This window comes from Pleurodeles waltl, chromosome 11 (assembly GCF_031143425.1).
Source record: "Pleurodeles waltl isolate 20211129_DDA chromosome 11, aPleWal1.hap1.20221129, whole genome shotgun sequence".
In the NCBI taxonomy this organism is placed as follows: domain Eukaryota; kingdom Metazoa; phylum Chordata; class Amphibia; order Caudata; family Salamandridae; genus Pleurodeles; species Pleurodeles waltl.
This window is the reverse complement of record NC_090450.1, coordinates 86,101,736-86,116,926: the sequence shown is the minus strand read 5'-3', so window position 1 is coordinate 86,116,926 and position 15,191 is coordinate 86,101,736. Positions and strand designations below refer to the sequence as shown.

General features: G+C 41.4%; 1 protein-coding gene across 7 annotated transcripts in view; it reads left to right on the top strand.

Annotated features, from left to right (window-relative positions):
- DLG1 (discs large MAGUK scaffold protein 1) overlaps positions 1–15,191 on the top strand; it is a 953,275-nt gene that overhangs the window by 137,865 nt on the left and 800,219 nt on the right. The window contains exon 1 of one of the 7 annotated variants that reach the window (XM_069213154.1): positions 9,360–9,925. The exons of the other annotated variants lie outside the window; for them this stretch is intronic. Within the exon in view, the coding sequence (XP_069069255.1) occupies positions 9,896–9,925 (30 nt within the window). The 5' untranslated portion in view covers positions 9,360–9,895. Of the gene's footprint in view, positions 1–9,359; positions 9,926–15,191 lie in introns of those variants that run through there. 7 annotated transcript variants of the gene reach the window in all.

Here is a 15,191-nt window from a genome sequence, read left to right as displayed (position 1 = left end):
CCACTGGTTGAGGGGGTAAAGAGTCACTCTTCCTATGAAACTAATGCCAGGCATAAATGTGGCATCCCCTGGCGGCCTCCATGGAACACTGGTGTCCAAAGGAAGAACAGAGGTCCTACCCTGCTGTCTGTAGCCTTAGAGGAACCCTGAGGGACTGCACGTGCTGCCTCGTGTATCCAGGACACAGAAGTAGACTCCAAGGGTCATTTGTCTGGCCTCTGTCTACAGTGTTATAGAAAGCTGCAAGAGGCTAGCTAATTCCTGTAACTCCCAGCTGACCACTATCAGTTGGACATGACCTTGAGCCTTTTGGGAGGGCCTCTGCTGGAGAGAGTCCTGAACTCAAGTGCTGTTCTTGAGGTCCTGCAACTCAGGGCTGTGTCTGGCTGGAGTTCTCCTACTACCCCATACATTCTGGAGTTTAGAACTGGTTTAAAAACTCTTGCCTGGAACACCTCTGAAAGACCGGTACTAACCTGCCAAGCCAGTCTGTCTAAAGTGTGTTTTAGCTTAGCCGCAGAAACTGGTTTCTGCTACTTGGAGCCTCTCCGCAGCAGCAAATCTGATTCATGGGTGCCTCCGTGAGAAGGTATCAGGCCTCAGGGAGCCCTTGTTATAAAGATCCCTCCGCCTTGTCCCCTGGAGGATTCTGAGCTCCGGGGGAAAACAAATCTAACTGTGATGTAGAAATCTTGACCAGGAGAAGGAGCCAAAAGTAGCCAACTGGGGAGAGGACTTTACTGGGCGTTAAATTCCGTTTTTTCCCACTCTTTGAGCTGTTTTTGCCTAAACCAACGGCTTCACCTGGACCATGCCCAATGGCTATCCACCAGTATTGTGCCATCTTCTGACACAGCCTGCTGGCTTGTTCCGCTGAAGGATTTTGACTTTCATTTTTTTTTAGACTGTTGTGAGGTAATTCTTCAAACTGGGTTGAACTTGGTTGGTGTATCCGACATATGCAATATAGAGGTCAGACGGAAATCGCACTGAGGTCCTAAATTGGTGATTAGTGCATTTTGGAATAATTTTTACTTACAAATTCATATTTCTAGTTCCCCATATTTTTTTTTCATCATTATGGTTTCATTTTATTTACTAAACTTTACACTTTTTCTAATTCGGCTTGGGATTTATATTGATTGGTGTTTTTGAATGTATTGTTTTTGTGCTGCATAAATACTTTACACATATCTCATAGTTAAGAATGTATATTATGTGCCATAGCTAAAGGTGTGGTCTCAAAAGTAAATTTTGTGGCTTTGAGGGTTTTCCCTGACGGGGTGTCTGATTATTCCCTGAGGTGGGTAATCACGCACCCCCAACCCTCGTGGGTAGTTAGTTTTAAAAAACTGTTTACTTCAAAATACACCTAACAACGGCTTTGTTACCTCGGACACATTTTTTTAAATAAAATATTCATAAAACAGTGGGTGAGGTTCAGTGCATTAAGTGGTCCTTAATTATATATTTACTATATTGCTGTTTAATTTGCAAATGTCACCATAAATGTTGTTTCTACTTTATATGGATAAAACAAAACACACAAGGACAGAGAATATGCATCATAATTTGCATGTTTTGCTGCTTGATCTATGTAACGTTGCCACATAGTTTGGTTTACCATGCCACATAGCCTGACAATGTTAAAGCTCTGCAGAGTGGTTTGTGGAGTGGAATTATGATGATGAAATTCTTAGTTTACAGGCAACTGTGAAATATTTACCATTTCCCGTGAAATACATGGTTTTGTATCACTCCATTTTGCACAATAAGAGCACCAAATCTAATAATATAAGTATGCTAACTGAATTCATAAGCAGTGCTTGATATGGGCACCAGCTATAGTTAATTGACTGCTAGAAGTAACTACTTCTGTGTTTTATTTTGTTTTTTTTTAAATGTTTTTTTGCATTAGTTATTGTCTCATTTTAACACCTAACTAGAACTTCACTTTAACTTAGTTTTTCTTCAGTGGGTTCCTAGGAGGCTTTTAAAACTCAAGTTAAAGTTTTAGCACCTAACCTAATTATATCTTCAAATTAACCTTAGCTTTTTCATTGAATTTCTTGAGTGTTTTTCGATCATTTTCTAACCCTACTCTTGTAGCCAACCCACGCTGTGCGCTGGTAATGTGTGAGTGGTTAAGATCATAAAGGTGTGGCTTTCTCTAGTTAAGGGTCCATTCTGGAAACATCTGTCCACTGAAGATGATTGTGTTTACGTATTCCCAGACAGAAGTAATTCCTAAACTGTACTTGGTGATCTACACGTTGTTTTGAGCCATCATTGATGGTTCGCCAGAATGTGTCTTAATCTCAAATATAAAAAGGAATGAGTTTATGTCCCTTGCATTATAACAGGTGTTATGTTGCATACATAAAACCTTATAAAGATAGTTTTTTAAAAAACAAAAAACTGCTGTGTAAAACGTTTGTCTTCCAAAATGATTGTATCTTAAAATGAGGTAACTGCTAAGCGACTGATATTAGTAGGGGGGCTTAAGCCCAATGGGGATGCTGTAATTATTGAGATGTCTTTTTTTTAAACCGTTTTTAGTGCATATAAAAATATCTTCTTCTTCAAGCAACTAAAAAACCCTTACATTTTTAACACACTGGTTGTATACCTGAAATTAACACTTGAATATTTATTTTCTTCTGCCTGCTTTTCTATTCCAACAAAATGGCACTCAGGAGTGCCTCACTTTTGTCCTGAATACAAACGGTTAGAGGTCTAGTTGTTGTTTAGAACTCTGTGGTAAAGCTGAAGTTGATTATTTAGTATTTAACTGACAGACTGCTGATGGTGCTAGAAGTACATGTTTCACTCTGCATGACAGAATAATGTGGTCAGCTTGTCCTGCCTCTAGGTTTCCTGGGTGCTCCTTTTATATGTTGTGTAATGTCTGGTGTTGGAAATGGCCTTTCTGCAGGTTTATCCCCAAACTTTTTTTACCTTTCTTCTCCTATTTTTTCTGATCATCTTTTTGTTGGCTTTAGGAGTCTGGGCACTTTACCACTGCTAAGCAGACCTATGTGCATGTGCTCTTTCCCCCAAAAGTTGATATAATCCGCTTTCACCGGTTTGATTTATTTAATTTACCTGAAAGTCCTTTGTAAAGTGGTATTCCATGTACTTAGGGCCTGTAAATTAAATGCTACTAGTGGGTCTGTGTCGCAGATTGCGCCACGCACAGAAGTACTTTCTCAAACTTGTCTCAGGCCAGCCACTGCAGTTGTGTGCGAGTTTACTGCCACCTTGACTTGCCAAGTCAAACTACTTGCCAATGCGTGAATTCCCTTTTTACTACAGTTAAGTCACCCCTAAGGTAGGCCCTAGATAGCTCTGTGTGCAGGGTGCTGTGTGTATGTGTGTGTATTATTTATTTATATATATATATATATATATATATATATATATATATATATATATATGTGTTACATGGCCTAATAGTGACAAACAGCATTTTTCATTTTTTACTGCTGTTGAGTGCTGCTCCTCGCATTGGTTTACATTGGTAATTCCCTTATATATAAATTGTAATTTTTGATCTGTGAGGAGTAGCGTGGGCATGGTATTATGTTTGGAATGGTAATGAGAAATCCTGCTTACAGGTGTAGGTGGATTTTACATTACTATTCTTGAAATGCCTCTTTTAGAAAGTAGACATTTCTTTGTGCTTATAACTCTGATGCTTTGCAGCCTGACTCCAATCCACGTCTCGGGCAGAGTGACAGCCACACTTTATGCATAGCCTTTAGACAGTCATCCATCAGAGAGGGTAAGGTGTGACAGGGTTACATCTGCATTCATCTACATACTATTAGTCTTCCAGGGCTGGGAGAGAGGGAGGGTTGTTCACACTTGAATAGACTGTATCATGCCCTCACACGAAGAGCTTGTTTACCCCCTACTGATGCCTGGAGCCAGAGTGGGAGAGAAGGGAAATTCTTGGAACTGGTCAGATGCAGCTGAAACCTTCTCCCTTGTAGAAGCTGGGCACCTGGTGTATAGGTATACTGGGGCTCTTGTCCCATGATATTTAGAGCGCTTTTGGAACTGGAAGTGAACCTCTGTCAGAAGGACTGCACAAAGGATCCATCTGGACTGCTTATTTTTTGTTGCCCTGCTGCCTGGTGTCTGTGGGTTGGTACAAAGGACTAATCTAGATTGCTTTCCTGCGTGTTGCCCTGTTGCCAGTTGTTTCTTGACTGTGGCTTACCAGACCATGTGGGACTGCCAGAAGGAACCACCAAATAGCAACTTGCTTCATTGTGCTGGTCTACCTGACCCCTTCGTCCCCCTCAAGTGCCTCCCAAGGAGACTATCACATGGGGAAGCACGTTTTCCAGCTCAGTGCACTTACTTCTCTCTCAGAGCTGTGCTCCCTGAGCCAGGAGAAGCACCAACGGACAAGAGGAAGCTCCTGCCTCATAGGACAGGTTGCCCACTGACTGGGATACACTGCTGGCATCGGGATGCCTCCGACACCTCCATATCAATCATGAGAGTCATTTGTCTGGTGTGTGCCAGCACCACAGTGTAGGTGCTGTGATCAGGCCACTTCACTGCACACTTGCAGCCTGCCGCATCTACACATATGAAGGTGAGGGACCCAGAGAGGCCTGCATGCTTTGGCCTTCAGTGTGTGTGGGCGTCCTGTTCCCCTAAGTTGGATCGAACCTTTTTTCTGGGCCTGGAACAAGCAGTAGCTCTACAAGTGAAGTACCCGGCTGAGGCTATCAACCAAACCTTGTTAATCCAGGAGCACTGTGCAAATGAACATGACCATATTATCCATAGTAGAGGCTCCCTGGTTCCCCTGGGCCCTACATTTCTCTTACTAACAAACTCTATTAGGAGTATCATAATCCCACTAGTAGTGGGGGCAGGGGTTCCTGTAGCTAGGTGGGTTCAGTACTATTGGTATGTCAATCATGATACTTGATGATTTGTGGACTGGGGGAGGGGAGTGGGGGTATTTGGTATTTGATGTATGACTCCTAACTAAACTGCTGTGTTTTTCTCATGATGTATGCTTACACTGGCAACATAACCTTCTATTCAGTAACTACACAAAATGCACAGTATTTATGATTTGTTTGTTTTTGGTAAGACGTATGCTTACACTGACAGCATAACCTACTATTCAGTAACTGCGCAAAATGCACAATATTTATGATGTATCAGTTTTTGGTCTATGACATATATGCCAATATAGCAATATTTGTATACATTGTGTGGAGCCTCTTTTGTGGTATATTTGTGTCACTGTTGAGAGTGTGTTGTGCAAATACTTTACACATGACTGACGAGGATAAGCCTGACTGCTATGTGCCAAGCCACCAGGGAGTGAGCACATGTTACCTTTGGTGTGTAACTAACTCACCCTGACTGGAGTACGGGTTCTGCCTGGCTTAGTTTTAAGTGCTAGCCAACCAGAAACCCATTTTCTAACAGCTGCTACAACATTGTTAATGTTGAGGTCAGCTGATCTGAATTTACTATTCTCTAATAAACTGACCAATCAGACCATCTCAGGATACCAACAATCCAGATATTATTTAACTTTTTGTGATAGTTAGCCCCTTCATACCTACCCGTAAAACCTTTTCAAACACTAATTTCTCAAACTACTAAACTGATTTACACCAAATAATGAATAACACTCTTTCCAACTAAAGCTTTCTGCCAGATTTGGTGTTATTCTGTTAAACTGTATTTTTCTGTATTAGAGATCAAACTTTCCTATGGTAACAATTAAGGGGGATCATTGTAGTTACAGTCTGCTCATGATCCCAACCTCCGGGCACCACTTTTTTTTTTTCTCTCTCCCCCCTTGCCACTCGCGTAGAGGATCAGTGTAAAGGTTTCCATGAAGGAGCCAAAGTGAATTAACGATATTTTGCGCAGTTTCATGCAGGTTTGTTGCACTGCACCACAGTTGCTAAGAAAACAAAAATGGCTGTTTAACCTAGCATTCTGAAAATGAGACACCTACGGGAATCCAGGGTGGGGTGACTTGTGTGACTCTCACCAAGTTGATTTACCCAGAATCCCTTGCTGACCTGACCTGACCTGTTTTTTGCTAAGTGGGAAGCTGTGGTTTTTGGGCCATACCGCCGCTGGCACCTAGGGAAACCTAGCAACCCTGTACATTTTTTAAAACTAGACACCTAGGGGAATCCAGGGTGGGTGACTTGTGTGGCTCACACCAGGTTGTTTTACCCCACATCTCTTGCAAACCTGACCAGTTTTGTTTGCAAGGTGGGTAGCTGTGGTTTTTGGGCCCTACCTCAGCTGAAACCTAGCAAACCTGTACCAGTTTTTTTTTTTTTTTTTTTTTTTTTAAACTAGACACCTAGGGGATACAGTATGGAGTGCCTTGTGTGGCTCTCACCAGGTTGTTTTATCCAGAATCCCTTGCAAACCTCAAACTTGAACTATGAAAACACATTCTCCTCCCATTTTTGTGATGGAAAGTTCTTGAATCTACACTGACCAACAAACTTCCTTCCACCCAGCATTGCCCAACTCTTGTGATGAAAATAGAACCTCACTTGTGTGGGAAGGGCTAGTGCCCGCAACAGGAAATGGCCTAAAATGCAACATGAATACATCAAATATTTCTACGCAAAACTGACTCACTTTTTTTTTTTGCAAAGTGGGTAGCTGTGGTTTTTAAGCCCTACCTAATCTGGTACCTAGGGAAACCTACCAAACCTGTACATTCTTGAAAACTGACAACCAAACTACCCACTTTGCAAAACACAGGTCAGTTTTGCATGGAAAATTCGATGTAGCCATGTATTTTGGGCTGTTACATTGCACTAGTCCTACCCACACAAGTGAGGTACCATTTTTATCAGGAGACTTAGGAGAACATAGAATAGTAGAATAAGTGTTATTGTCAGTTGTCTTTCTCTGCATTTATGCCTTCCAAATATATGTTAGTTTGTAAGAAAGAAGCCATTTTGAGAAATGCCCTCAAATTCACATGCTAGTATGGATAACCCCAAATTCAGAGATGTGCAAATAACCACTGCTTCTAAGCTCCATATCTTGCTTCCATTTCTGAAAACACAGGTTTCCTTGATACCTATTTTTCACTCTTAATATTTTACCAAATGAATTCCTGTATACGCAGTACACAATGAAAAACCATTGCAAGGTGCAGCTCAGTAATTTGCTCTGAGTACCTAGGATTCGTTGTGAACTTACACGTCCTATATATCCCGGCAACCAAAACGGCCCAGCTGATGTAATGGTATATTGCTTTCGAGCATCAGCCATAGTTAGAAAAAGTCACAGATAAATATGTAGACACAAAAGGCTGTTTTTTTTTTTTTTTAACTCCATTTCAATATTGTTTTTATTTCAACTGTTGCTTTCTTTGAGTGAACCTTGAAGGATCTACACAAATGACCTCTTGCTGAATTCAGAATGTTGTCTACGTTCCAGAAATGTATAACTGTCCCAGATCCACCATTGGATTCACACCCTTTTCTACTGCTAACTGGGAGGAGGTTGAAAGCACAAAAATAGGGAGAATTGGCTATTTCCCAGAAAGATGCCAGGGGAGGGCTTTGCAGCAAAATGGTTAAATATTAATAAAGAGCAACATTTCAACAGTACAATTATTTGGCATTAAATATTGACAAACAACACAGGTGAGCAACACCTTTACACAACTATAACCAGGGCCATTGGAATTGTTCGGCGATTTTCACATAGTTATAAGGTTGGTGCAGTTGCCTCATCTGCTGCATAATCTGCAGTTTTTAACTAAAAAAATGTGTTTGTAGCGCAAAAGGTTCAAAAATTTAATAAAAATGCACGGACTCTTGTTACACAGCACAGTGGAAGGTCCTTTGCAAAGTTGGAACTGGTTGCTTATTGCTATATCTGGGTGTTCAACTGATACTAATGAGGTGCTATAAATACCCAAACAGCGTTTTCATGTTTAAAAATTTCAAAATAATGAAATAATACTATTACGATGTGTGCTGCATTTTGCTGCATAATTCGCCTTTTTGCGCTGCATAATACAACACCAAAACACATCTTACCAAACCAATATCAAGCATAACCGGACAGCACAATAAACAAGCATTTACAATGCAACAGGTCTCGCGTTTGCTCATGTTAGAGCTGATCGCTTGTAAACTCCTAACCCGACTTTTCACCTATCGGGCAAAAGTGCATTTATGTACATAACCTGAAAAAGTGAAATTAACTATGTAAAGAGCTCGACTTCTGCCAAGCGAGATCGCGCTCGTAAATTAGAGAAAAAGAAGTCTGAGCCCGATGGAAAACAGCGAGCCTCGCATGTTTTCTGTACTTGGTCGCTGCGCTCGAGGAGGGCTAGCTACCGGACAAGGCATGACGTATGCGTGCCTTCGACTAATGAAAGCAAGCAGATTTTATTAGGCAAGCCCACAAATCAATAAAAAACACTGATGTGAAGTTGACAGGGCTCCAAGCCCCTTTCTAAATACTAAAGCGTCTCACTGCGATACGCATGCGCGAGTTCATGCAATGCAGGCTCGACCCTAAAAACGAACTAAAATACCAATAAATTACAACTCCACAACATAGTAATAATAACAAAAGATTAAAACACAACACTACAAAATTATACCGTACAGCACCACACAATAAGTAAAAGGCATCCCAAAACAATAACAAATTCCCTTCCACTTTCTTTGCATGTTGACTTGTATGAAATGGACACTTATTAGTTTATCATCTTCAAAAGTCATTGGTTTAAGATAAAATTCAATGTGAAATTACACACTTTGATGTTTTATACATGAAATGTGGGCTGTGCTTTTCAGGTACAGCAGGTCTTATGTTCCTTGCCCAGTGGGCTTACGTGTGTAAGAGGACCCTTAATTGTGCCCTTGCAGTCTTGAATGTAGAAATCCAAATGAAATAAATCATAGAATATCAAATTGTATATGAACATTATTGAAGGTATATTGTTTGCGATGCGTAATTTAAGTGAGGAGACCCATAACATAAGAGTAGCGTGGATAGAGTCCTGAATAGTTGAAAATATTTTTAGAACCATATTTTAAGTTGACGGCGAAATTTACAATTAACATTTATTTGACACAGAAAGGTATGCGGGGTTCATTTGATACCTCAATCGCTTTTTCTGTGTTGGAATAAACCGTAACCGTTCACCGACTCGATTAAAGGTGAAGTACAAAAGTGTTTTATTTCAATTGATTCTTCTTTCCTCTTACTTAAAAGCGATGGTCGGCTTCCTTGACGACTTTTCAGTCTCCCCCGCACTAAAATTCCACATGGAATATTCCATTTTTCCTGCTGTAGGAAGTCAGTTCTTTTACAGACTGCAGCAGCTGAACAGGCATGAGCAGAGTGAGCTTCGCATGCCGGTGTAGTTTGCTGCTTTTCTTTTTTTGAAGAACTGCTGGGATTCTGATGAGACGAGAGAAAATCACTTCCTAGGAGCCTCTCAGGCAGTACACACACGCGGTACAACATTTCATCTACTGCCGCTCAGCAGACCTCATGTCCAAGTAATCCTTACTGGGCTAGATTAACGAGCCCACCTTGGAGGCAGCAGTTGTTAACCGGCATGGACTGAGCTGTCATCTTCCCGGTTTAGCTTTTTAAACAGCGATAATTAGAAAATAAAGCGGCTTAGAAGCCAGATTTGGGGTGCTTACATCTTCGGAGCTGGTACTTAGATCATCAAATTGGGTTCCTGCCTCTAGGTCAGAGCGGGAAGTTGCCAAGCCCCCTGGCTACCTCTGATGAGCAGCCTTGTATTTTTTGCTCTCAGTTTATCGTTTGCTGAAGGTGCCTGCGATGTGCTGACAACTACTCTGATGTGTGCACCGGTCGCTGCTATGCCAGAGCAATGGACTGTTTGTGCATCGTAACGACAAAGGTAAACCGTTCACCGGCACTTTCTTGCAACAGTGATTTGTGTGTGTGTGTGTGTGTGTTTATGTTGGGGGGGGGGGGGTATAGTTTGGCTCTCTGTCATCTCTGCTTTGAAGACGCTTTTCTCTGCTTTGTAGTTTCAAGTCCGTGGTTGAGACCAGTGCCTCATTGCTGCTTTAAGATATCATGTTACCAGCATCTAATTTTGGCAGGGTTGAAAAAGTCGATATTTGAAAATGGTTGCAAGTCTGGCTCAGTTGCACAGAATACCATTTTTTAACCATTGAGCCAACATTGAAAATGCCAGTAAACTAGAATGCTATGCCTTTCGTACAAGCATATGTTTTCGCTGAAAAGGAATGTGTGGAATGAGTGGGTCACCGGAGGAAAAGAGCACGAGGATGGTGGTACATGTCGTCACAGTAGCTATATGTCCATGAATTTGTCGTCATTTATTCTCTTCGTCCTTGTGTCTCTAGTGATGTGGTAATCACTCTAGTTTACAATTTGAAAATCACGAGAACTTCATGCTTTTCATGAGGGACCTCAGAATCTGTGTTTTTTAAATGCGTGATGCGTAATGCGTTAGAAACGGAGTTGATCAGCTTCTGAAATAGCTGTTATAAGTTCCTAAACCAACATGCTTGGCTTTCCAGCAGAAAAATTAATATTGGATACAACTCATGATAGATCATATTATGTTTCAAGCTGTTGTCCACATTATTGCTTTGTTCTTCTTTAAGTATAACTTAAAGGTGAGAGAGTTTTGAATGTTAATGTTCTGACTGCCTCCATCTGAAAGATGAATATCTTATTATAATTGTGAATTAAGTTGGATACTGTGTGGCTGAAGATAATGATGCATAGATGGGTTTTCATGTATTCTTTTTGATTGAAAACTGGTTAACATAGACAGATGGCTTTACAAATAGAATCTGTTTTCAGTTAAAAACAATGCAACTTCTCAAACTAAATGGTTTCCGTTGTTTTAACGGGGCTCTCCAGTGAATGATGTCCTGGCAACACAAGCTGACATCAAACAAAACGCCTATTGTGTGATGCAGGACCCATGAAAGTAAGAAGCCCCTCTCTAGGATAAGTGTCAAACATTCAGAATTCCTGACTACACGTGAATTATAGTTTCTGACTTAAAAAAAAAAAAAAAAAAAGTGATTAGTTTATTAGGTCGAGTGCGCAAGTATTTTGACCTGTTGTAAGTATTGTGGGCTTCTTACCATGCCCACTGCATGCCCATGACTTTCACTCTTTCCTGGGCTTGCCTTTCAAAAATCCATTCTCATCATTGGTAAATGCTTTACGTTTGTCCCTCCTTGTGGTGGTTTTGTTGCCGCCTTGCAGGCTGCCCCTGTTACATGGATAATTGCACGATTGACGGTGAGCGAACTTCTTTTTCTTTTTTTGTCTCCTTGGTGCTCATGCTCATTGCTTTGAATCGGCTCGCTTATGTCACCGGTTTTAATTTTCAATTTAAGTGGCAAGAAAAGTCCAGTTTCAAATTTACAACACGAATAGCTCTAACTCAAGCAAACGTGAGACCTATTGCATTGGAAATGCTGCTTGTTTATTCTGTTTCGGTCACTATTTCTGTTTCACTGTTTCTCGCTCTTTTGCCTCTTGACTTTGGGAAAGCATTTGGCCACTGTGGATCTGCAGTCCTTAAGGCCTCCACCCAAGAGGGCATGTTTTCACAAGACCAAATGAAATTTGGTTCTAATGGGTGTTATATTTTGCTTGTGTGAGTATTTAAATATTAAAGAATATCATGAAAAATAGGTGTTTGAAGACAACTGGGATTTGAGGTCTTAATTAATGCATACTGTACTAATTTATACCAGAAAGAAGTTTGGTAACTCAGTAACCTTTGATTTTTTTTCTCCATCGAATTAGTCTTTTGCTCCCTCAAAATATAGCCTAAACCAGAAACCTCTTCACCCCTAAATTGCATTGGATGATTAGGAGTCTTGTAGAATCTGTACGGCAGTGTATTGTATATCAACCACATATGCACTATTAACTGGTGTACTATGTAATGTATTGTTCTTATTCAGACTGTGTGGATAGTTTACTTGATTTTTGGTGAATTACTGCAGGAATAACAGAACAAATCATGCCAATTTGTGAGGTTCCTGAGTTGAAATTCCTTGTAACTACCCCCATACTTCACTGCCTTACCTCTATATGTGCCTTTTTAGGTCGAGTGAGCAAGAACTTTGACCTGTTGTAAGTCCTGTGGGCTTTTAACCACACCCACTGCACACCATTACCATTACTCGTTTGTGGGGTTGCCCTTCGAAAATCCTTTGTTATCATTGGTAAATGCTTTACGATTGTCCCTCCTTGGTGCGCTTTTGTTTCTGCCTGGGACATCGACCCTGTTGCATGGATAATTGCTTGATTGCCAATACGCTTGACTTAGTGAACTTGTTTTTCCTTCTGTAGCTCTCCTTCGCGCTCATGCTCATGTCGGCCATGGCACTTTGTATCGGCTTGCTTATGTCAACTGTTTAACTTTTCATTTTCAATTTAAGTTGCAAGAAAAGTCCAGATAGGAATTTACAATATTAACAGCTCTGACTCGAGCAAACGTGAGACCCATTGCATTGCAAATGCTTTTTTTTTTTTCTTATTCTTAATTCCAGGCCACGTACCTGTTTGTCCTGCTTCTCGCCATGCTGTTCATGGGTGTTATTTTTTAGGTATTTTGATGTAGGTGGCCCGACCCAGAAGTAAAAATGCTTACACGTTTACTCCCAGGTTACCACTTCCCTCATCTCCTCAACTACCTGCTTTCCATTTTCTTTGTTCCCTGCCATCATGTCTCCAGCAACCAGCGTGCCTGCAGTGCACCACTGCCAGGCAGTTTCACTATGCTGCAATTCCTTTAGGAACATTAACAAACGGGATCACTTTAGGGGGAGCCTTTGAGTCATGAAAACTACACCCCGATTAGTGAGAACCCTATGTTACATAGTGCTGCTTTTAAAATAACATTCCTTATTTATGCCATGCGTTAGATGAGCCATTTCTGTAGTTGTAAATAAACGGTGAAAGAAACCCGTTCTTCCACTATACCCATCTTTCTAAAACAGCACATCTGATAGACTTCTAGTTGCATATTCCTTACCTTAAAATTTCCCCCCAGGCATCAGACTAGATACAAAGATTTTTCTGTGAGCAGTACCCCCGTGCGCCGTTAGGTGGCGTAGGTTGACTTTACGGGTGTTGTTGGCATCTTGATTGCTCTTGTGACGTGGCAGTCGTATATAGGCGCCACCCAGGCGTGCTGACGTCAGTTTCTTTCAGCTCCAGCCTATGTGTAGATCCGGATGAGAGCTACCCAGTCATTTTTTGGCCTCACTGCAACACTTTTGTTGATTAGTTTTTAATGACTTTAGGATGCGTCAACGTATGTCCCGTAAAGCCGGATTCAAGCCCTGTGACTCCTGTCACCGAATGATGATGGTGAGGGATCCACACCTTGTGTGCCTCCGGTGTCTAGAGTGCGACCATGGCCTGAAGTCAAGCTCGGATTGTCGGGCCATGAACCCGAATGGAGAGGGATTAGTCCCTAAAGCTCATGGTGGCCCGGCACTCGACTGCACGTCGTTCCCAGTCTTGTTCGATAGGAAGGTCAGGAGACCGCTTGCGGAATCATCACCGCTCTTCGTCATCCAAGTCATCTGGACACAAGACACTAATCACATGAAGTCGTTGAAGAAGCCAAACATTCTTCAACTTCACCCCGTCGCTTGGGCGCCGCAGGAAGAGCATCGACACTCTATGCCTCCGTCTTCGGAGCCTCCATCTGGTTCCGCTGTGTGACTCCATAACTTTCTGGGAGCCGGCGCTACCCCTGCCCAACTCAAGGAATTTTCTGAGGCCATGCGCCTCATATTTGGGCAGACTGACACGCTCTCGGGCCCCCATCTTCCAAAAACAGCACTGATGTATGGTATGCAGCACTTTTGGCACTTAAAATTATTTATTGTGCTTTATATATTGATAAACAAGTACATAGAAATGTCATTGGTGATGCAGTACCTCTTGTGTTTGTAAGCCTTGCATGTTCTTGATTCTCAATGGTAATCGTATGATTTTCATATTTTTAGACATGGCATTGTAACATTTCAGAACCGTTTATTAAATATATCGCTTTCCATAAGCCAGTAAATACCCATTTTTTGTTTGAAAGATATTTTCATATCTAAAAAAAAACAGGGAAACGTATGAGGAGTAAAACAATTAACTTGATTCTTCTTTAAAGCAGTCAGCTGCCAGTGTCTGACAATAGACTGCACAAATAGTCTTTTTGTACTTCCAGGAGTGGGGATCCTCTGTTAAATGAGGATCCTGTAACACTTGGCCTCAGGCTCTTAATCATTGGCTTTTGTTTGTCATTTTATTTTTTTACACAATAAAATTGTTGTAGTGTGTCCTTTTGATTCTCTGTGACTGAGAATATTTGTTAGTTGTCAAGCAGCCATTTATATATATGTTTTTTGTTTTCTTTTAATTGAGAACATCTGTTGATGAGTGGTAAAAAGAAAGCTTTATGCATGGTTTTATTTGGACAGTTGTGTCAATGTTTGAAGGAAAATGGAGGTGACGCTGGGGCTGGGGCAGGAGGAGGACAATGAGTCCCAGAAGCTCTGTTTATGAGAAGAGGGTGAGAGCACCTGTGCCGGTCAAACGCTATAAATTGCTGCCTGCTTTTCCCCTGCACTGTGTGACGCTCTCAGGCGTGTTCTCAGGTGAAGACTAGACTAAGAACTGGCCCATCTGTGCCCGTTGGACCCTGGAGGAAATTGGGCTGGGCCACCCTCCTAACATCTTTATTGGGACTTTTGGTCAAGTCAATGAGAATACTTACTTGGAGATACTTGTTGACCTCTGAGTCCCTAATAACCTTAAACCAGGACGGACACCCGCAGGGAAGATGACAGGGCTAAAACTGGAAACTCAGCGTTGTTAAACCTGTGCAAGCCTGATCGTAAATCTGGAAAGGGTGCCAAGAAGGTGTAGTGAAATATGTGTTTTTGACCACTGACTTTGTTTTGCACTACTTTGCACCTGGATTAGCTGTCTAGTGTTCACCAGTTTCAGATTACATTTTGTATTCAGTTTAGCTGCCTATTGACTTTATCGTAGCTTTAGACCCTGCCATGTTAAAGGCTGCACATTGTAAACTCTGCTTGTTTTCATATTCTTTCTCACTGAAGAGCTAGGACATATTATCACTGAAACATAAT